This window comes from Cucumis melo, chromosome 2, assembly GCF_025177605.1.
Source record: "Cucumis melo cultivar AY chromosome 2, USDA_Cmelo_AY_1.0, whole genome shotgun sequence".
Lineage (NCBI taxonomy): Eukaryota > Viridiplantae > Streptophyta > Magnoliopsida > Cucurbitales > Cucurbitaceae > Cucumis > Cucumis melo.
This window is the reverse complement of record NC_066858.1, coordinates 22,336,240-22,358,378: the sequence shown is the minus strand read 5'-3', so window position 1 is coordinate 22,358,378 and position 22,139 is coordinate 22,336,240. Positions and strand designations below refer to the sequence as shown.

Below are 22,139 nucleotides of genomic sequence, written 5' to 3'. Positions count from 1 at the left end.
TTATACAACATAAAAAATTAATTAACCCACCCCATTTAACAATTTTCCCAAATAAAATTTATCACAAAATCCACATAAACCTACCCACTTAACCCTTCCCCTAAACACATTTTATCATAAAATTCCCATAAAACTACCCACCTAACCCTTCCCCCAAACACATTTTATCATAAAATCCCCATTAAACTACCCACCTAACCCTTCCCCCAAACACATCTTATCATAAAATCCCCATTAATCCTCCCCACCTAACCCTTCCCCCAAACACATTTTATCATAAAATCCCCATTAACTCTTCCCACCTAACCCTTCCCCCAAACAAGGGTTATGATAAAACTAGGTTTAACTTAACACTAGTTTTATCTTAACACTAACCCTTCCCTAAATCAACCCTTCCCCCAAACGCACCCTAACATTCTACGCCTTGTTGTTGGAGAAGCTTACCTTTTAAAATATATTCAATCAAAAATTAAAAATATTTAATAATCTAAACATATATCATAGTTTGAATAATGTACTTGAAATTGAATTACAAAAAGACACATTGTTGGCAAACGACAAAAATCTCTATTATCAATTCTTCACTATTTTACATTTTCAATAACAAAAAAAAACTGCTCATTAGAATATTACTTCTAAACATTAGTTGTTACAAAATATGATTCAGTTAATTGGAATCATAACGTTGTTTGAAGATTGGACCCATTACATTAGTTTCTTCCTCAATGTCGAACATAAAGAAAATCTTGAACACATATACTACATATAAATAACAATCAGATTAAATACCAAAGATCAATATGACGAATAAAAATCACTAACTTAAAGCAAAAAATGGAGGGCCGAAGCATAATCAAAACTGACTCTTCACCGTAAATAGATTCTGAAGTTGAGGAACAAAGCATCTTTACTTTTGCATCGAGATCATCACATGGTTGTTCCTGTCCTTCGGCAAGCTTGACGACAGCTAAAAATGGAGTTTAGCAAAATATGAAAACCTTTTTCTCTGATGTTGTCATCTTTTTTGCTGGCACAGTTCCAACTATTCTCTCCAGCTAACATAAAATAGATAACAAGTTAGTATAGAAGAGCGAGTTGTGAACCTTAGCATTAGCACAATTGGTTAATGCATCGATGAACGGCAATTTGAAGCCATTGTGCAATATCTTATCCAATCTACAATTAGAAACACAAAACACTGACAACTTATGCAAATTCCATTAGAGTACAAACTCGCAAAAAACAAAAACAAAAACAAACCATGCACAAGAGTTGGGAACTCATACGAAGTTGTAAGTTCTCTATGTATGTTTTAACTAGACATGGATTTAGACTTTCTTTTTACTCGTTTATACAAAGGAATACTAGAAGATTACTAAGAGGCATTTTGGCCCCAACCAGCTTTGGGTTTCCCAGTATGATAGTTGAAGTTTCCAATTATTTTAACTCACACATAACTACAGTTAAACCATTTGAAAACTCTCATAGTCTGTAATTTTGTCACCTTCCTCTCTTCTAATTTGTAACTTAGACTAGTCTACACTCCAAACATAAACTATTGTAACCACCAACTATCGGTTTATTCTTATGTGAAATTTGGAACTAATAAAATAAAAGAAACAGGGGTCTCATTGCAATTATCAGCATATTAGCATAATGTATATAGCACATCAAGATGACAAGGCAACTTAAACAGAAACAGAAACATCTTTTATTTGTAAAAGAGTTCTTAACATAAACCTCAAACAAGTTCTAATACAACAGCAGAGCAACACGTACCCGGAGCTGATCAAAAGGAGAAAATAGAACTCTACACGTCATATTCTGGGATTCTTCAAGCATATTTACAATCTGAAGAATTGGTTGGGAATGTCACAATGAACTCAAAGATATGGTGGAACATAATATTAGTAAATAAGTTCAGTAGACTATTATCGTGTTTACCTCAGGGTAAAACTCTTTCCTCTCAGGAGGGGAATACATTATTAAGTTTTGTATGCCACGGATCTACCAAGAGGAAAATAGCATGGTTAATGATAACAATTTGTATTACCAAGGACCACACCACAAGTAATGGAAACTACTAAAATTAATAACTAATGTAACAAATTAAATCAGGTAAAAGATAAAACACAAAATTTTCCATATACTTCGGTGTTTATTGAGCAAAAGTAAACAGAACTAAAACTATGTTCTCTTTCGATACCATTTAACTATGAGATTTTGGGACAATTTTTAATGAATTTAGTTTCTATTGAACCTTCCCAAGAGATTATTTGAACTGCTTAAAGCAACCTCTATGTCGGCTTCCCTTTAAACCTAAAGTTTAATGAGCTTAGAGTTCAGTTATTGTGGGCTAACAGTTGTGATTAGAAAGTTTTAATTCAAATGGAGGGATTTAGAGGATGTATGGAGATAATTTTAAGTAATTCTTAATGTAATTTTTAAAGAATGTTAATTCTATACTAATTATAATTCTATAGGATCACAGCCAACAAGAGGAACCTTGTTCATCCCAGTGGTTTAGAGTGGCTATATATCTCATCTCCTAGTCTTTCTTTTCTTCTCTTTTCTCTTTTTAGACAGTTGGTCTTTCTTATATATTCTTTCATTCTGGTAAATGGAAGTTAGTTCTTATCGAAATACATAAAATGGATACACATGAATAATTCTCAGTGGCAGATAACAAATATACACTAATGCAGTAGAATTTGAGATGTTGAGAAATGTACACAGCCTTAAAAGATAACCTTATATCTGTGATAAAAATGAGCTCTCTCTGTGTATAACATGATCTTCCGCTTCCCCTCAAAAAACCAATTTCGTGCTCGTGAGATATCACTTTGCTTTGTATACCTAAAGAATAAAAAGATCGTTATGCATGACAAAACTAGCAATTATTGATGTAGCAAACAGTAAAATTTAATTTTTAAAAAATTATGCAACAGTTTAGAAGTAAAACGTTGGTTTCTTACTCCCCAAGGAGACAGAATGAAGCGTTCTGTGCCTTCAAAAAGTTTCGAACTCGGACAAACTCAAAGTAAGAACTAATGAATAGCATGACTCCACCCTGAAGTGCCAAATTCCACGGGTAAGATAAAGCAAAAAAAATATATACATATAAGGCTTCGACAATCTCACAAGTAGACTTATCTTCCAACGACTAACATCTAAGATACCATCATTATTAGTAAAACATTGTTACCTGACTAGACTCATTTATCTTTGGAAACACCTGAAGAAGAAACCCTTTAAATAATTAGATTAGTTTTCAATATTAAAGATATTTAATCTCGTTTCTGCTAACTTTCTCCCAAAAATACAAGAAACTAACCTTCTTGGAAAAGTACTCAAGACGAGCATCATCAACATCAGCTAAAGAGTCTGAATCAAATCTCTCGTAAACCTGAAACAAATGCATACACACAAGAAAAGTACTTGAGATGAACTTCATGAACATCAACTTTCATGATCTTTAGGTACATATTAAAATTTTAAACAACTTTTAAGGTACTTTTGTTGGAAGCCACTCGGTATTACTTCTAAAATTCTATTAAAAAATATATTTCACTTGAAAATTAACATCAGAAAAGATAACATCTTAATCAAAACAACTGCTGCTAGAGGGACAATGAAAAGAGAAGTTATAACGAAGTAGACAAACCTGACGGACTCGGAGCACAACTTTTGGAAGAATGCCTTTGTATTCACATAACAACTTCACCTACCAAATGTGACATTGAACATTGAGGATATATGGTAAAAAGAGAGGAATCCATTCAAACTCAAAGAGAATCGGTAAAACAAAAGATTTCTTGGCTCGCCTGAAAAAATTAGTGCCCTCTCCAGCTAGCTAATTTTAATAGAAAGTAATAGGTAAAAGAAAAGGGCCAATTTCATAGTGATTCTCTGAAGCCAAGCAAGTTACAAGACAGAAAAGAAAGTGAGAAAGCATAGATAACTGTGACATGATAGAAAGGCGATTTTCGTATACTGTTTCTATTATTATGTCTTTGTACAATTTTCAAGTCTAATCTAATGCCTAAAGGATGCCTGGTTATTTTTATGATTCATTTTCCAAACTATTTAAGAAAATATTTATATTCAATGTGAAGGAGAAAGTTAAAATAAAATGAAAATGAAAAAATGCGTACAAGAACAACAGGTCAAACAGGAAACTGGCATGCTTAACCAATGTACAGAGATTCATAAAGTAGGAAGGAAAGAAATTCTAAAGAAAAGAAAAAAGAAAATAAAAACTGGGTCCACGAATAACAAGGCAAATGACACCTAGGTAATGGGATAACATGCATTTACTAACATGCACAAGCATCAAATTTTCAGCAAAATTTCAAAATGCAATTCAAATTTGGCATTGAAAAGAGCATTTGACTCCACAATTTTATTTGTATTATTATTGTAACACTCCAAAAACTATCCAGTATCCATGAAATCAAATAAGAATTAAGACAAGAAAATCAATTAGAGAGAGAAACGAAGTTCCTGTGATACAATAATTTAATAAAGAAAAAGGATGCACCTTTCCTTCGAAGTTGTTGCAGTAGCGATTGAAGAATCCATTTATATCTGGCAAAAAAGTGTATGGAAAGAGTTAAATACTTCATCACAATCACAAAGAGTATGAGTATGATAAAAGAATCAATGCTGTATGAATACTCCATTCATCAAATCTGAACATCAGAAAATTTTTAATTTCCCTTAGAATAAACCAATAATTCATAAAAAGGGAAATTTTAAAACACCATGTCGGGATAATTTAACAAATAGATGTGGTACTGTAATGCAATTGTATTTGCAGATACCATTATCAAATACATTAATTTTTGTTTCATAAATTCCTTTTCATTCCTTACTTATTTCTGTTACTATTTTTTTGTTTACCTATCATCTTTTGTCAAATATGTAATTGATAATTCTAATATATTTCCTACACATGTGAATTAATTGATGCACAACAGTTAAAACTAAACAAAATGAGATTTTTTACTACCATATAAATAAATAGGGTAATTTTGTATGCGTTTTTATTATGTGGGCGACCACTTCCCTGCTCACAATTGTCCATGAAGTAAACAAAAAAATTCTTATTACTAATAGGCGAGTAATCACCATGATTCACACAAAATATTGTTGTTGATGACTCTAAAGTTGTCTTTCACAAAAGACATCCTTATGGATGAACATGAGTCACTCTATGTTTGCAATGACATTGCAACAGAAATTACACCTAGTATGGTTTAAAGAGAATTGTTTATAAGTGGTTCAACAATTTACATGGGAGAACCCTCTTGCTCAAGTGATATCTAATCAAAGTGTTAGACCCCGTAGAAGGAAGAAATAGATTTTTTTTAAATAAAAAACACGTGGGATATAAGTAGGTCGGTGGGGGCAAAGTCAGTATAAGTAGTGTTTTTCTTTTGGGCGGGAAAGTCATGAATTTTGTTGTGTAAGAACATGTTTTTCTGAAATCTTCTTGAGAGAGAGAGGATCAGAAATAGATTATACAGAGAATTGAGATTTCCTCAATTCTTACATTCCACAGAAATTGATTCAATAAAGAAGCATATTCATCTTTTGAATTAGAGTTCCAACATTTGGTAGCAGAGCAAAGATCCGTAGGGCAGAAGAAATATGGTTCAAACTCGGATTGAAGAACGGTTGGAATTTATCGACCAAGAAATTGCCGGAATGAAGAAGGAACTGAGTAAAGTGCCGGCGATAGAAGTAAGTTTGAACGAAATTGCAAAGAGCATCGACTTGATGCGACTTCAATCGGAAAAGCAACAACAGTTGCTATTTACGATAATGGAGACGAGTTCGAGAGAGTGGTTGGCGATGAGTGAAGTGACTGAATCCGTCGCGAAAGAGACTGAGAAAGCTAAGGGAAAGGAAAACGAAGCGACTTCAAGTAAAATGGCAGAATTGGACCGAAATTTCGGATTTGACCGAACGAGCAAAAAACGGATTCCGACGATGGTTTTCACGACCGAAACAAGTTCAAAAAGATTGAGATGCCGGTGTTCACTGGGGAGGATCTGGATTCTTGGTTATTTCGAGCCGAAAGGTATTTTCAAATTCATAAACTATCTAAGTCTGAAAAAATGCTAGTGTCCACATTCAGTTTCGATGGTCCGGCGTTAAACTGGTATAGATCTCAGGAGGAGAGAGATAAATTCACCAGTTGGTCTAATATGAAAGCGAGATTATTAGTACGTTTCGTTCTAACAAGGATGAAACAATTTGCGGGCAGTTTTTAAGAATTAAACAAGAAAGTACAGTAGAAGAATATATAAATCTGTTTGATAAAATGGTAGCACCATTATTTGATTTGCCTGAGAGAGTAGTTGAAGATACTTTTATGAATGGCCTCTTACCATGGGTAAGGGCTGAGGTAGTTTTTTGTAGACCGAAAGGGTTAGCGGAGATGATGGAAGTAGCGCAGATGGTAGAAAACAGAGAGATTGTAAGAATTGAAGCCAAATTGAGTGGGTACTCAGGAGGGAAGTTGACTGGGCAGGTTAATGGAAATGGAAAAGCTGTTTCCGGTAATGTAGCAGGGGAGAATAAAGGAAACACTTCATTTCCGATTCGCACTATTACTTTGAGGAGTTCCGGCCCAAATGAAAATCGAAGAGGAGGATCATATAAAAGGTAGCCTGATGCTGAGTTTCAGGCCAGAAAAGAGAAAGGTCTTTGTTTCCGATGCAATGAGAAATATTCTACAGACCACAAATGTAAAATGAAAGAGCAACGTTAATTGAGGATGTTTGTGGTGACAGAAGATAAAGAAGAATATGAAATTGTAGAAGAAGAAGAAAAAGAAGAAAAAAAGGAGTTGAACCGCATAGAAATCAATGAGGATATCACTACTGTTGTTGAATTATCAATCAACTCAGTAGTTGGATTAAATGATCCCAGGACTATGAAAGTGAGGGGTAAATTGTTGGGAGAAGATGTGATCATATTGATCGACTGTGGAGCGACGCACAACTTTGTGTCGGAAAAGTTAGTGAAGAAGCTTATCTTACCCATCAAAGAAACCTCACATTATGGGGTGATTTTAGGATCTGGGGCTGCAATACAAGGCAAGGGAATCTGTGAAAAATTGGAGGTGCAGTTGAACAATTGGAAGATAATAGAGGATTTCCTGCCCCTAGATCTTGGTGGTGTTGATGTAATTTTGGGTATGCAATGGCTCTTTTCTCTAGGAGTGACTACGGTAGACTGGAAGAATTTGTCATTGACTTTCTCTGTTGATGGAAAATCAGTGAATATTAAACTGAGGTTGTCAACAGAGGAGTGGAGACTTACTTACGGTGCTTTTGTAATGAGAAACCTAAGGAGTGGGTAAAGTGGCTGCCATGGGCGGAATATTGGTATAATACCACTTTCCAACAGTCTATCGGCATGACTCCATTTCAGATTGTTTATGGACGATCAGAAATAAAAAACACGTGGGATATAAGTAGGTCGGTGGGGGGAAAGTCAGTATAAGTAGGGTTTTTCTTTTGGGCGGGAAAGTCATGAATTTTGTTGTGTAAGAACATGTTTTTCTGAAATCTTCTTGAGAGAGAGAGGATCAGAAATAGATTGTACAGAGAATTGAGATTTCCTCAATTCTTACATTCTACAGAAATTGATTCAATAAAGAAGCATATTCATCTTTTGAATTAGAGTTCCAACACAAAGATCCCACTTTTGCAATTTTGTTAGGCCATATTGGTCTGCATTGGCCAAAATCAATCCCCTTTTTACAAATATATTAAAGGAATTGAGTTTTGGACCCAACAAGAGAATTCTCTCACTCACAAAGCATTAAATCCGGTTAGAAATTTGCTTAAGACCCCAAAATTATTGAGAGATTCAAGAAACTGAGCTACATGGATTAGATTGTATAGAAACATGTAGACATGTTACCTGGGTTTGAGTGGAAACCCAAAATTACTGACTGCCTATAGAACCTCGCATGTCCATCAAGATACCTACAACATAAAAGAGATTTTTATACATTTAGATGATGGGCTAAAGTTTTAAACCATGTATAACTAATTAAATCAGGTTGAGTATAATAATGTGATGGGTGGACGGAAAACCTGGAACCCTACCCAAGGAATCTTAAAACTACATGGATGGAATTTATTGGTAAATTAACATGCAGTCCTTTTGAGATGGTAAAGTATATTGTTTTGAAATAGTTTCTAGTTTAAGGCTCCCTAGTGAATCCAAAAGCTTGACCTGATGGGTAATAATAAATTTAATTATATCAATACTTTAATGTTCGCACACTTGTGGGTTTGGACATTTGTAGAAGGCTCAACAAGTAAAAATTAATCTTAGAAGGAGAGAAAGTGACACTACAAGTGCTCAAGCACAAGACCTACTTTGGTACCATATTAAATTACAAATGAACTGAAAAGGTTAAGCAGTAAGTTAACTATGCCACTGTCTAACACTAGACACTATAATAGACCAAGCAAAAATGAAAATTACAGTATTTTTTTAAATTTTCAAAGCAACTCTCAAAGTTATAAATGACAATTGGAATGAAATGTAAACTGTGGAAAACAACTTTACAAAAATGGTAAAAAAAATAGAAAAAAAGATAATATCGGAAAATAGAGACGAAGAAAGAACACAAGGTCTACGTAGAAACTCTAGTACAAGTAGATGTTTCTTATTATTTTTTTTATGATAATAAAGGTACAGAGGGAAAATATTTATAGGCAACACAAGTCTAATTAAAATAATAAAAAATTAGGATAAACTAAATCTCAACTACCCTCGGACTTTCAGCATGACCCAAGCCCACTATTTCTAACAAATAAAAATGTCATTGACTGGAGTATAGTTTTCCCTAAGACAAGGGAATATATATCTGAACAAAGATAATCTGGAACATACCACTGCCTTATCCGCATCACATCAGTTCCATGCTGCTTCGACGGTATCTTGTTCATGTGTTCAATAACAGTATTCACATGGGACCAGTTCTAGTATCATTAGAGAGAGCTCCAGGTTACCAAGTAGCATAAAACCTATATACAAAGTCTCTAATTTTGTACAAAAGCAAAATACCTGCATTGCTATAATATCTGCATGATCAATGATTAGAACCTGTTCATATGAACCATAATCTTCGTATAAGGACAAATACAATACAAAAGAAGCTACACAATAACACGGAAATAATACCTCAATGGAAGAAAGATAATCGACATCTTTCTCCTTGTTATTCTCTATTTCCCCAAGTTTCTGACATAAAATGTTTTCATTGCACATTGAGTCAAAACATGCAAATATACCAAACAACAATAAGTATCTATCAGAAATTAAGTCTAGTGCTATGATAAAAATAAAAACAAGAAATGCATATCATATCCATGCAAAAAAAAAAAAAAAAAAGGAATATCTGTACAAACAAACAAAAAGAAAATAGAACCTTGAGAAACAAAAAACAAAACCAATTTCTTGATTACAAACTAATTTTTTAAAAAAATTATTGAATACCGAACAGGTCAATAGCATCATTACAGTGGAAAGTCAAATTTCAGCAGGCACAAAACCACATTAAATCTACAAAACCACCCATGGAACCCAAAACTGTTTCCAGCTAAAATTCGTACAACAGTCATCCAAGTTGCAATGGCAAGATAAAGGATCACTAACCCCTCGACCTATTATCATACAACTTAGACTAGACAGTAATTATGTGCCTATGTAATATGGTCCCCAGAAATTCGAAGAATTAAGGAAAGGAACTTACTAAGCTACAGGAAAATGCCTTGGCAGCTAAAATCAGAATAGTTTTAAAATTGATGCAAGATTAAGAAGAACGTGGTTAATTGACTAATGGGTTAATATTCTCGCTAAATTCCCCTTTTACCCCTACTTGTAATAAAACCCTATAAATAGGTTATTTCCCTCTTGTATGAAACAATAATTAACAATGAAAAGATCCCATTGATTAATAAAACATGCACAAGATTGATTCTTGGAATATTACTCGTTGGGAATACTTAGGTTGCATCAAAAATGAAAAGATCCCATCCCGCCATAAGTAAATTATGCATTTACAACTTTATAGAAGATGCCAAAATATATTCAACCACACCTTAAGTAAATGTATCAACCAATAATACTAAATGGCTCATTGACTTCTACATTATTGACAAGAGCATAATTGGTGTGGTCCATTTTCACTGAAAATATTTGAAACTCAGCAGAATCTTGTATTATGAGCCAGAATATCATTATCGAAAACATTTGAAAAATTCTTAATACTACAAATAATCAAAGTATGAGAATATCGCCTCACAAGTCACATGTAGTGAAAATAGAAAGTCTTCTCAAAGTTGACAAAGATAAGAACTCACTGTTATCAGACCAAGGGGAGAAGCAACAATGATGTCAGATGAATAGAAATCACTGAACAACTTAATGCTCTTCCTACAAAAAAAAATAATAATAATAGTAAAGGTACAAATAAGTTGGAAAAAAAAGTTACTTCGATTGGATGAAAAAAAAGTATCAAAAAACAAATTTACTTAAATTTTAAAAATAATAATAATAACAACAAAAACCAAAGGAGCAATTCAAAAACAAAAAACACAGAACTTACAAATAGTATAAAAAAAAGGAAGAAGAAGAAGAATGATGTTTAAAGCATATCAATGCTGCGGACATTTGCTTTTTGTGGAAAAGCATGTCTCTCCAAAAAATGTATTTGCATTATGTGGAAAAGAAAACTAGGAATTACTTTTTTGGCAAAAAGAAAAAAAACTATACCTCAGCCACAAGCAAAAAAATAAAAATAGATAAACATACAATCAATTGTTTAGAAAAGATCGTAAAAACCAATTGCACTTTCAGAACAGATGTAAAATAAACAATTCATGAAACTACCATATTAGACAATCGTCAGACTTCTCTGCCGGAAAAAAAAAGAATTTAAAAAGAACTATAATGCACCTGGTGAACTTGATACCGATCATAAAGAGATCCTCATTATTCCCACCAAAGAGTGCTTGAAAGTCAGAAGGTTTTGAAGATTTTTGAGAGCTGGAACTCTGGTCATTAAGAGATAATTCACCCGTATCATCATTCTTCCCATCATCTCCATTTCCAAAATCTTTGAATAGACGGTCAAGATACTCCACAGTAACCTAAAAATCAAAGGCAAAATGTCAAAAACTTAAAAATGGTGCTACGTTTCTTAGCTATGGTTGAATTAATTGTTTCCTCAGCTTTGGGTTGTTTTTACATTGCTAGACATGCAGTGCTATGGGTGTTGCTGATTTATTCTGACTAGTAAAATTGTATGAGCTCATAAACCCTGTAAACTAACCAGATTCATTTAAACCTCACCAAAATGTGTTCATACAAGTGTACATGAAAGAGAACAACCCATTTGGGATCAAAGATGAATGGAATGAAGAGATACTGCAAAAGACGTATATTTGAGCTCCCAGCACCCCCGACAATATGACTCAAATGATATAAACAGTTTTCTTCACATTTTTTAATGATTATAGACAACTAATACAGCAATCTTGGCACAGATGATAGATTGAATCTGGACAATGCAAGTAGATACCTTCAAAATCAGTAACATATAGTGATCTAGAAATTAACCTACCACATATGTCCTACAAAATTTACCCTAATGAACCAACTGAGATCATGAGCATGGAATGTAGTAGCAATGTGTTATGCACAGAAAGCTACTTCTTCAATAATCACAAACATAATCCTTCCATTAAATGAATTGTATACCTTGTTTGCCGATGGGGTAAGATGCACAAGCCTTTTAATTACACGAAGCGCAATGCTTGCAAGGGGCAATAAAATCAGAACCTGAAGCAAATCATAGCAACAAAGAATTTAACCCTTTTTTCATTTTGACAAAGCAAACGAACTCTTGAGTTAATTACAAGCCAAAGCACAAGTCACCCCAAAAAATGTTCAGCGAACATGGCCCTTGATATAATTACGATAAATGTAATTTGAAAGTTAACAAATATAAAATATTGAACAATATAAAAATTGGAACGAAAATATATAAAACTGTCTCTGAGTCCTAACAAAAAGAAGTTCGTAAGATAAGGAGGCCAAATGCAATTAGTTGTAGTGACATTCAAAGCCTTTTCAATATAGTGAATAAAAAGAATATGAAAAGGGCTACTGTTACAACCTTTGGACGAGTAAATCCATGATCAAGAAATTTCTCTCCACTAAGAATCTCAGCACAGTCTTGATGCTTGGCTACTTTAGAATCATTCTTCGTTATGAGGTCTCTAGTTTTGAAAACGTGATTCAACTGCAAAACATTTTTTTCCTGTACTTATTCACCAGAACAAATAAATATTCTAAACAAAGTTCCATAGGAAGAGCGATAGAGGCATGCACGCACAGAATGCATAATATATGAATCCATGATACTTGAGTCTTCTTCAAGACCTTTTAAATAAAAAGGTTTCTTGTTGCAGTACAGTATATCCCGGTAGCTGTTGCCTGAAAGAAAACTAGAAGGATAAGTAACAATAATCTCCGTTCTAACCTATGCTTACAAATAGATTCATGGGAAAAAAGGAACTAAAAAATGTTAATGAAATATTCATTTCTTATCCCATAAAAAGAACATTTCGACAGGGGAGGGCCTGAAAGCCTGCGATGGTATGTGGCAATATATCTAAAACCATGTGAAGGCATGACCATATATGTACAACACCCAAAAAAATAAAAATAAAAAGACTCACAAAGGGAAAAGAAAAATCTTTGTCTCGATGAATGGAAGTCAGTGCCACCAGATGACTTGTACGTATCCAACCAGTGCTCATATAACCTTAGCTTAAGATCGTAACTACTAGGTTTCACGTCCAGTTCCTGAAACATAAAGATTAAAAATATTGAACAATCAGATGAACTTGAGAATTTAACTTTACAATACGATGGAAGATGAGATCCCAAAAATAACTCTATAGATATTAAAATACCTTTAGAAAGCACTCTCCGGTACCTGACCACTTGCAGTTTGGCATTCCTACTGCAGGAACCGCCCATGTATACTTCCATTTCATTTTAAGGAAATTCTCAACCTCCCCTTCAGATAACTTGCGCTCCATGTGTTTGTTAAAGGAACTGCATAAATGGCATAAAAAGAATCATATGACTATGATCTCTACGGCTACAGAGTTTCCTTAATTTATTTTACAAAGAAACATTTTTTTAGCAAGAAACAAGACTTTTCACAAGAAAACAATTATAATAATAATAAGGGATTGAAAGTCTACAACCACGCTCTTCCACTCCAAACAACGTCGTTTCAGTTATTGTACCAACCTCTCCTATCAAAAACACTCAAAGAAAATTATCCATGTTCAGTCACCAATTAGTTGAGTTGGGAAAATTTGTCACTCTTATAAAATTGATTTGGGTCAAACATGAACAACTTGGAATTGCTAATTAACAAAATATTGCATTCAACTGATAAAGTTTTGGAGTTTGTATTTCCTATTTCTTTCAGGAAACAGAAAATATATTCACATAGCAAAATCCGGAAGATGAGCTATCCGTCCCCCAAAAAGCCATAGACTACAAAATGAAAATACATCTCCACCTGCTTGACTTTTCCCATCACAAAATTTAATGAACATTTGATTTAGAACTTTCAAATATTAAAATTAAAATAAATAGTTCATGTATTAAATTATATACATCAAAATAGGCAAATAAGCTCACAAAGTGTTAGTGGTTTAATATCTTTCAAGTGCTTTCTAAAATAAACAACCAAACCAACTCCATTCTATAGAGACCCTAATCTAACTAGAGTCATTGAGATCCAAAACACAACCTAGCCCAATCAATGAACACCCTGAATTATTATATAACAAAAACAAGCTACTGTAATCACTGACTTCGTGGTTCCAATTTAAGAAAGAGAATATTGGGTATTTGAAGAGACTTCTATTACATGAGATTAGATTTCAAAATAAGGATATCATTCATGCGAAGCACCAAAAATTATGGACTAACCTAGTTATATCAGATGTAGAAGGGCCACTGTGAGAACGAAATTCAAGTTCATTCTCCTGATCAGTGTCAGAGCTGTCAGCATCATCTTCAGTTTCATCATTTAACACTGGCTCATACATACTGTTTCCCAAAGATGGACTTCTACGGGACTCATCATCAGTCACTACAATATTGAGAATTCGTGAGAATGAAACTAAAAACAACAATTTAATATGGGATGAATCAAAAAGATATAGAAAATAAAGTCAGGTTATGTAAGTTCTATACAGAAAAGATTTGCTCAAATCCTATACAAAAAAAGAACAGTGAGAACAAATTTTAAAAAATAAATATAAATAAAGAAAAGGGGAAAAAAGACTTTTTTCAACATTAAATTTCTTTTATTTTTCATGAAACAATTTTCTAAGAAGAAAAAAATACTACAAAACTAGACTGTACAAAAGCAGAGGAAGAAGCTCCGACTACTGAGAATTTCATGCGTTCTTACACATAAAAGTAGATCTTGTCAGGGTCATATTTTCAATTCTAAATATTCTTAAGCCTCATGCATTCTTCAATGAAATTTCGAATGACATTCAAATAGCAAAAGACTAAAGCATAATACTTAAACTTTTCAAAACAAATTGTATGTAAACCCTAATTCAATATATTGGTTTCACAACTTTTTTTTTATATCCGTAAGTGTCCAAGTCAATAGATATGCAATTCGACTAATCTCACAGGATAACCTGTCTAACCCTACAACATTTGAGTGCCAAGAAAACTCTTAGGAAATAAATTCCTAGGTAGATGGCTATCAAGATTGAACTCATGACCTTTTATCCAGTCATTGAGACTTGTTCCTTTTTCACTACTAGGACAATCCATGATGGTTGCTTCAAAGTGAATTTTAACTTAAGGTCAATTCAACAAGACAAAACCTCAACTTTTCAAAAAGGACCAAAAAAAACTGGTAGAAACATTGAGAAGTGTTTTCCTAGTCGGTAATTTTGGATAATGGCAGCGTTTTGAAAGTTTAACAGACTAAAGGGGCTCCTAGCAAAGAACATAATACAGGTAGGTTGATGAAAAGATAGAGGTCACAACATAGTTTTCCCCGTATTGTTTTTTTTTATTTGGAGGTAGAAAAACAGTGAAAATAATCATATTTTGATATTGCCATTTGGTAGGTCCAAAAGGTACATGAATTGGAACCATCAAGGTTATATAAAACAGCATTACTGCTAAATATAGTCTAACAATCTTAGCCATGAAAGCATATACATGTAACAAAAAGAAAAATTAAAAACCAATAATGAAACATGCCATTAGTGTCTTGAGGAACAAAGGATTATTCTGGTTACAATATCTAAAACCAAGCCAAATTATTAAAAATCAAACATCAAAAAGAATACTGAAACACAAATAGAACCATGAGATGCCAACATAACTCTTACCTTCTTCTTCTTCCTCCTCCTCCTCCACCTCCTCCTCCAATGCACTAGAAGATTCAGAACAGTCATCCTCGTCATCCTCTGTATCACTTTTTCCTTCTCCTTGTCTTTGTCTAGGGAAAAACATGGACAAGGCAATACGTACAAGGGTAAATCCAAAAGGCAACTATAACTTAAGTGAATTAGCTACTTGCAGAAAGAAAAAATAAAAGAATATTTTTTTTAGTTAAGATTTCACAAGATAATAAGTACAGAAGGAAATATTGTGTTGCCCAACTTGTATATTTAGTAAACATGTCACTCATGGTAATTTACAGACATAATATATTCTCCAATACATGCAATTTCCCAGTAAATAAATGAAATAGTGGCTAATTTGTGGAACCCGCACACAGCTTCTTGAAACATATGGCCTAGAAGAAACATGAAGGACAGAGAGACAGAGGAACAGGCTGACTTTCTGGATGCACTTGAGTCAGTTACTCTTAATGGATTCTCTGAAGTGAGGAGTTGGAAACTGGAAAATTCGGGGATTTTTACCTCAAGATCTCTCACAGCTTCTTTTCGAACTACAGGTATTATTGACTGTAAGGTCTTCTACCTATCCGTTTGGAAAGGCTACTACTCAAAAAATGTTAGGTTTTTTATTTGGGAATTGGGCCATTCTTGTTCAAATAGATTTGACAGGCCTTTTTTTAATTAATGATAAGAAACATTTGTTGTTGATGTATTAAATTTATAAAAGAAGGGCAAGAAGCCCAAATCAACGGAGTTACAAAAAACTTCACCAATTGGTCAAAAGCGATGATAAACTATAGGAGCTATAGAAAAATATAAATTCACCAAGTCATAGCAAGAAAGATAACACTGCCAAAAAAACCTATCAAAAGTGCTTCCTTTGTCATTGAAGGATGGTTATTCTGTCCCATCCAAACCCTCCGATAAAAGGGTCTAATAAGGTGCATCCACATAGTTCTCTGGCCACCAGTGAATGGTCGGACTGTTGGCGTTCTCCTTGAATCTCCATTTCTCCCAGTTGCTGCATTCTTCGTACAAGGATGAAAAATCACAAGATCGCCTTTTTATTTCGTGAAAGCAGGCCACTATTTTGTGAGATTTTATTATTGATGCATTTGGTTGGAATCTGGTTTTCTCCGTGGACTTTCAAGCATGCCAAGAAGATTCTTTGGTTGAATTTTGTTTGGTAATTCTTTTGGTCCATTTGGTTGGAACTCGGAATGCAGTTCTCACATTTGCAATGACAAGGAACAAAATCATTACTCCTTTCTCACATCCATTATTTTCTTAGCACTTAATTGATGTAATTTGGTTTCCCCTTTCTGTGATTATAATCTTATTAATCTTATGACCTAATGAAAAAACTTCTGCAATACATTGGATAGGATCTCTCATCTTTTTGAATACTTCATCACAACAATGAAATCTCATGTTTATTTCTTCTCTTGATAGCCTCAATTCTAGTTTTTCTCATGCAAGATTGGTTATTGGTCCAACTCTTACTTGAGGCTCTCTCTAAATGGAAAGCATCGTTACAGAAACATGGACAGTTCAATAATAACGATGCTTATTCATGGCATGTATCCCCAACAAACGGTAACACTGTTGATTTAAATGATAAAGGTATCAAACACACTTTGGACAAAATAAAGCTTGTAAATACTCTCCATGTTTTTGTTTCATATAAGAAACTCCAGAAAGATTCATTAAAAAGGGGAAAAATATCCAAAGGGTCGAGGGTAGAGGGAACCTCTGCCTAGGAAACTACTTGATAACCATCTTCCAATCAGATGATAGGTTATTTACAAATGGATATAGAATGCAAGGAAATCCACCAAGAAGTCACATTTTATACAAAGTGACATAATCAGACTTTAAATATTCTTGAAAATTGAAAAGAAAACCACATTCAACAGCATTCAGACTTTTTTTAATAATAATACATAATCAAAATCCAATTAAAAAATACTACCTTTTCATACATGAAGCAGCAACATCCTTATTACACGATTGTAATTGCATTAACAAATTTTCATAGTTTGATTGCTCTGTGAAAACTTCGAGTTCCTCGGCCTCACAGACTTCTACAGAGAAATAGTCATTTCATAACTGTATTTCTTCATGAACCAGGCCAAGCAATCAAGCCATAGTCCCAAAAAAAAGAAGAAAGAGAGTGAAAAATCAAGAATCCTCACCTCGTTTACGAACTAATTGCTTCACCATTAGAATTTTGTTGAATATTTTCTAATGAAAAATTGAAAAGATGTCCAGCTTCCTATTCAAGTCACGTTCGAATGTTATCTTGAGACACATAAACAGAAATGTGGTCAATATAAGAGAAGATGACTAGTGTGGTCAAGTCGTGGGGTTATATTAAGTTTTCTCCCTCTTATTGTGTTCTCTTTGTTGCTTTCTTTGTGATTTCAATTTTAGACACATAAGTGCTGAATCTGCTGAGTGGGAATTTTTTCTATAGCCCTTCAGCCTTGTGGGGTGGTTATCTCATTTCCCCTTTTCTATCTCTTTCTCTCATTCAATATATTATTTATTTTGTATCAGAGGAAAAAAAAAGAAAAAAAGCAAAGCACATAGCTTCATAAAATAAAGTTTCACGCTCTAAAAGAGAGGATGTGATATATTGCTTAAGAAGAAAAAAGACTGTATCTTGCAAACATCACATCACCGTCAATCTGACGCATCGTGTCTAATTAATCAACTCTTTTTCAATACGAACAAGTAACAAGATATATCATGTTATGATTTAATTGACAGTATAGGCATTATGGATTCTATATGATCACAATCCAAAGTTCAAATACATGATTGAAGCGTCTTAAAGTTTATATAATAAACAGAGCTTCTTTTTTTTTTTTTTTTTTTGTTTTGAAGGATACCAGCTGATTAATAATAGAGACAAATGCTCAAAATACAAGAGAGTTATACAAAGAGCATTAAACAAGGAGAAAACTCAGAATCAGGCGCACCCGAACTTCTGTGTTTAGGGATCATTTTGAGTAAATGCAGAGAAGCCTTTAGGAGGAGGGAATTTCAGCTCTCTCATTGGTGCTGATTTATTGATTACTGTTCTTTCTTCTTTTCCAAGTTTTCCTTTTTTAGCTCTATTTTCATCTTTTCTGATAACTTATTTTTTGTTTTGGCAGTTGGAAACCTTTTGTAAGAGATCAGAAGTCTTTATTTGCTAATTATCAATATATTAGAGCATCCTTTAGCTCTATTTCATTTGGTTCTTGATGGGTTTTCTGGGTCGGGAACCTAGCATACTCATTATTTAACCTTCAGTCTATGATCAACGTTCAACAATTGGTGAAACCTGTTCTACTATCCACAAACCCAATTTCAAACTCTTAACCTAGAGAGGGATACCAAGTAGTTCTAGCAAAAATATTGATTTGAAAAATAAATAAGATGGTTCAATGCCCTATGTCCCCTGGGAACACAGAACCCAAAAAATAGATCGATAATCTATCACCAAAGACTTTCAAACACTCCTCAATAAAAACTCTATAGTACTCGTACAAATACAACAGGGCAACAATAATCCGAACCTACATGCAGCAAAGAGATGGCTGTTACAAACAACTTTTCTCACTGACTTAAATGGGTGCATGAAATACAAAGCATAGAGACAGATCTTATTTCAACCAGAAAAAATATATACTACATACTCATTGTATTGTCTTCTCCCAACCAAAGTGTAAATGTAAATATGATTGAAGTTGTTCACTCAATCAAAATAACTCCTACAAGCTAGGAATTAAAAGAGAACTGAATGACTGGTTCTCTAATAACTAAATAATAAAGGAGAAGCTGGAAAATCCATGGTGTCACAGAAACAAGGCAATTTGAGTCGAGATCAAATAGATAAAGAGATTATCAAAACCCTAATTGATAGACATATACAACAAACACAAGTCCAAATGTAAAATTCAAACACAAACCAAGTCCCAGTTTGCCACAAGGCTGTTTATTTTGATTTTGATTTTTCTTTTTTCTTTTCGCTGTTGCCATTAGACTATTTTATTTAAAATTTCAAAAAAGAAAAAAAACCAAAAACAAACAAGCAACTCCTCCATCGTATCAATAGGAAAGTCGAAGTTTAGGTCTTTCTTGAGCTGAAAGAAGTAACGGAGAAGGGGAGAATACCAGTAACAAGAAGAGGTGGAAAGCAATGCAAGCTCAGTAGGAGGGAGGCTGCGGCCGCACCGGCGGAAGAAATACGACAGCGGTGGAGGCAGCGACGGCAGCAGCGGTACTGAGCTGTGGAGAGGAGGGACGAGCAAGGCGTGAAGAATAAGTGGCGCGTGGGGCACGTGAGAGTTAGAGGAAGATGAAAGATTTTTAGGGTTTTTCGTTCTTTTTCTTTAGACAGGGTTTTTGACATTTTACTCTTTGTTGGTCTTTATTTATTTTATTTTATTAACGTAGGAGTGGATTTGTTAAAAAAATAAAAAATAAAACCAGAGGAATCGATTAAAGAAATCAGAATTTTTTTTAAATAATATAATTTGTAAAAAAATAGAGTGGTTCCAAAAGAATTGTCGAAAATAGAGTATTGAAGTTGTGTACCCGATTACACTACTTCGCTAAATCGTGGATCGGGTACACGACTTCGATACGCAGTCTGTGTACCAACAATAACGTCGAGTGTCAATTTTGTTGCATAGCGATGAAGTCGTGTGCATGCACACTTGTACTTAAGGCTAGAAAGTCGTATAGCAGGTACACGAATTTTCTCTATAAAAATCCTAATTTCTTTTCCTTGTGTCTCAGTCCCACAGCCATCCTTCATTTGATTTTCTCTTCCTCTCCCTTAGCGGAGAGCTACCTTCTCTTCTCTACTTCCCTTTTATTTTCCCAAATCTCTTCTCCATTTTCATTCTTCTTCTACTCCATTTTCTTAAGGAAAAAAAATCTGTCTCCATTCTTCTTCCACTTCTATTGGTATTTACTTAGATATATTTAACTTTATTTAATTATTATTATTTTGTTGTTATTTTTTTATTAAATTTCTCTTAATTTTTGTTGTGGTTTTCCCAAATCTCCCATTTTTACTTCAAGAACTATATTTACTAAATCGTAGATTGGGTTAATTTGTTATTTAGTTTTATTATTTTTTGAAAATTTTATTTAAATTTAGTTATATTGTTTAAATTTAGATATAATAATTATATTTATATTGTATTTAGGTTTGTTTGTTTGTTTAATTAATTAAAAATATTTGAATAATAGTAATATTATTTGAATTTATATATAATATAGGTTGGTTGGTTGATGAAGAAGAAACTGTCATCATAAACATAGAGTAAGTCATGCATAACATCAACATCAACAATCATCATCAACATAACTTAGTCAGAACTAATTGTCATCATAAACATAGACTAGTCATGACTACCAATCATCATAAATCATAAACACATTATGCATATTAGCTACTTTAATGCATAATAGAAAAAGTTACATGTAAGCTCATACTTCAATTCGAAGGTCAAGTAGGAGAATCACTTACCTGGAGATTAGCTTAATCCAAAAATAATCCTGACAGCAAGGTCAAATTTCCTAAGAGAAAGTCCTAAACAGTAAGGGTAAATAACGAGGTTCAATAACTAAAATTAATAGTTGCTTAAGGATCAATTAATTCAACTTACCCAAAGTTGAGGTTGAATCCAATTTACCCTTAGTTGGGAAAAATTCCACTGCTTCCAATTGATCTAACAAGTCCTTTAAGAAAATAAATAATTTAATTAACGAGGTTCAATAACTAAAATTAATTAATTCAACTTAGCCAAAGTTGAGGTTGAATCCAATTTACCCTTAGTTGGGAAAAATTCCACAGCTTAAACTTCCAACAAGTCCTTTAAGAAAATAATTCAATTTAATCTAAAATTAAATTATTTAGGGTACAACTAAATCTTTCTTGGGCATTATCCAAAACCAAAATCAAACTTACCAAAATAGATGAAAAAGGCCAATAATAAGCTTGGCGGCTCAAAATGGCTAGGCGACTCGGCTTGAAAGACATAAATCGACTCGACGCAGCTCGGTTGAGGCTAGAAGAGAAGGGACGACTCGGGTTCGTGGCTGTAGACGGCTCGAGTGAAGGTGCGGCTCAGGTTCGTGGCAATCTTCGATGCGGGCTGGATGGAGCTCGACGATGGTGCACCCGACGACAGACGAAGACGGCTCGACTACATGACGATTGTCGACTGATGATGGCTCGTTGATGACACTACTGCACAATGAACGACGACGCGGCACAAAAACGGTTGGCTGTGATGGAAGAGACGAGGCAGGCGATGGTGTTTCGCAGTGGCTATCGAACGAAGACGACCAGCGAGTCGAGCGGCAAGGAACACGATGAGCGAATGGAAAAGAAGTGGCGGCACCAGCAGATTGAGTGATGGTTAGGGTTTTCTCTTTAGGGTTTGTGAAGAAGATGATGAATAGTGTCACGTTTTCCAAAAAGCCTATTTAATGAAATAATAATAATATAAAAATTATTATCATTTTATCTTCTCTTTCATTATTCCTTTTTAAAATAGAATCTCCCACCTTCTCATTTAAACCCATCAAATCTCCTCTTAAACTCCAATATTCTTTCTCTTTCCAATCACA

The 22,139-nt window shown here is 33.8% G+C and overlaps 1 protein-coding gene across 1 annotated transcript; it reads right to left on the bottom strand.

Annotated features, from left to right (window-relative positions):
- Nucleotides 1-601: 601 nt before the first annotated feature.
- On the bottom strand, nt 602-19,857 carry LOC103494245 (protein NUCLEOLAR FACTOR 1). The gene is made up of 25 exons (XM_051081790.1): nt 19,668-19,857; nt 17,699-17,804; nt 17,476-17,587; nt 15,464-15,598; nt 14,053-14,280; nt 13,014-13,158; nt 12,777-12,903; nt 12,431-12,531; nt 12,212-12,337; nt 11,794-11,874; nt 10,990-11,183; nt 10,395-10,467; nt 9,214-9,273; nt 9,097-9,135; nt 8,923-9,011; nt 7,939-8,003; nt 4,541-4,587; nt 3,665-3,724; nt 3,335-3,406; nt 3,206-3,235; nt 2,976-3,070; nt 2,751-2,856; nt 1,945-2,007; nt 1,780-1,851; nt 602-1,055 (listed from the first exon to the last, which is right to left on the bottom strand). Exons 2-25 carry the CDS (start codon nt 17,724-17,726, stop codon nt 981-983), a joined length of 2,223 nt encoding a protein of 740 aa, XP_050937747.1. The 5' UTR covers nt 17,727-17,804; nt 19,668-19,857; the 3' UTR covers nt 602-980.
- Between the last annotated feature and the right edge of the window lie 2,282 nt (nt 19,858-22,139).

Excerpts from the sequence above, each read along its gene's own strand:
- LOC103494245 (XM_051081790.1), bottom strand. The coding sequence starts at position 17,726 with ATGGTGAAGCAATTAGTTCGTAAACGAG. Across the intron at positions 10,468-10,989 it reads ATCGGTATCAAGTTCACCAG|GAAGAGCATTAAGTTGTTCA; the intron begins GTGCATTATAGT and ends TTTTTTTTGTAG. Across the intron at positions 9,136-9,213 it reads ATTATCTTTCTTCCATTGAG|GTTCTAATCATTGATCATGC; the intron begins GTATTATTTCCG and ends TCATATGAACAG.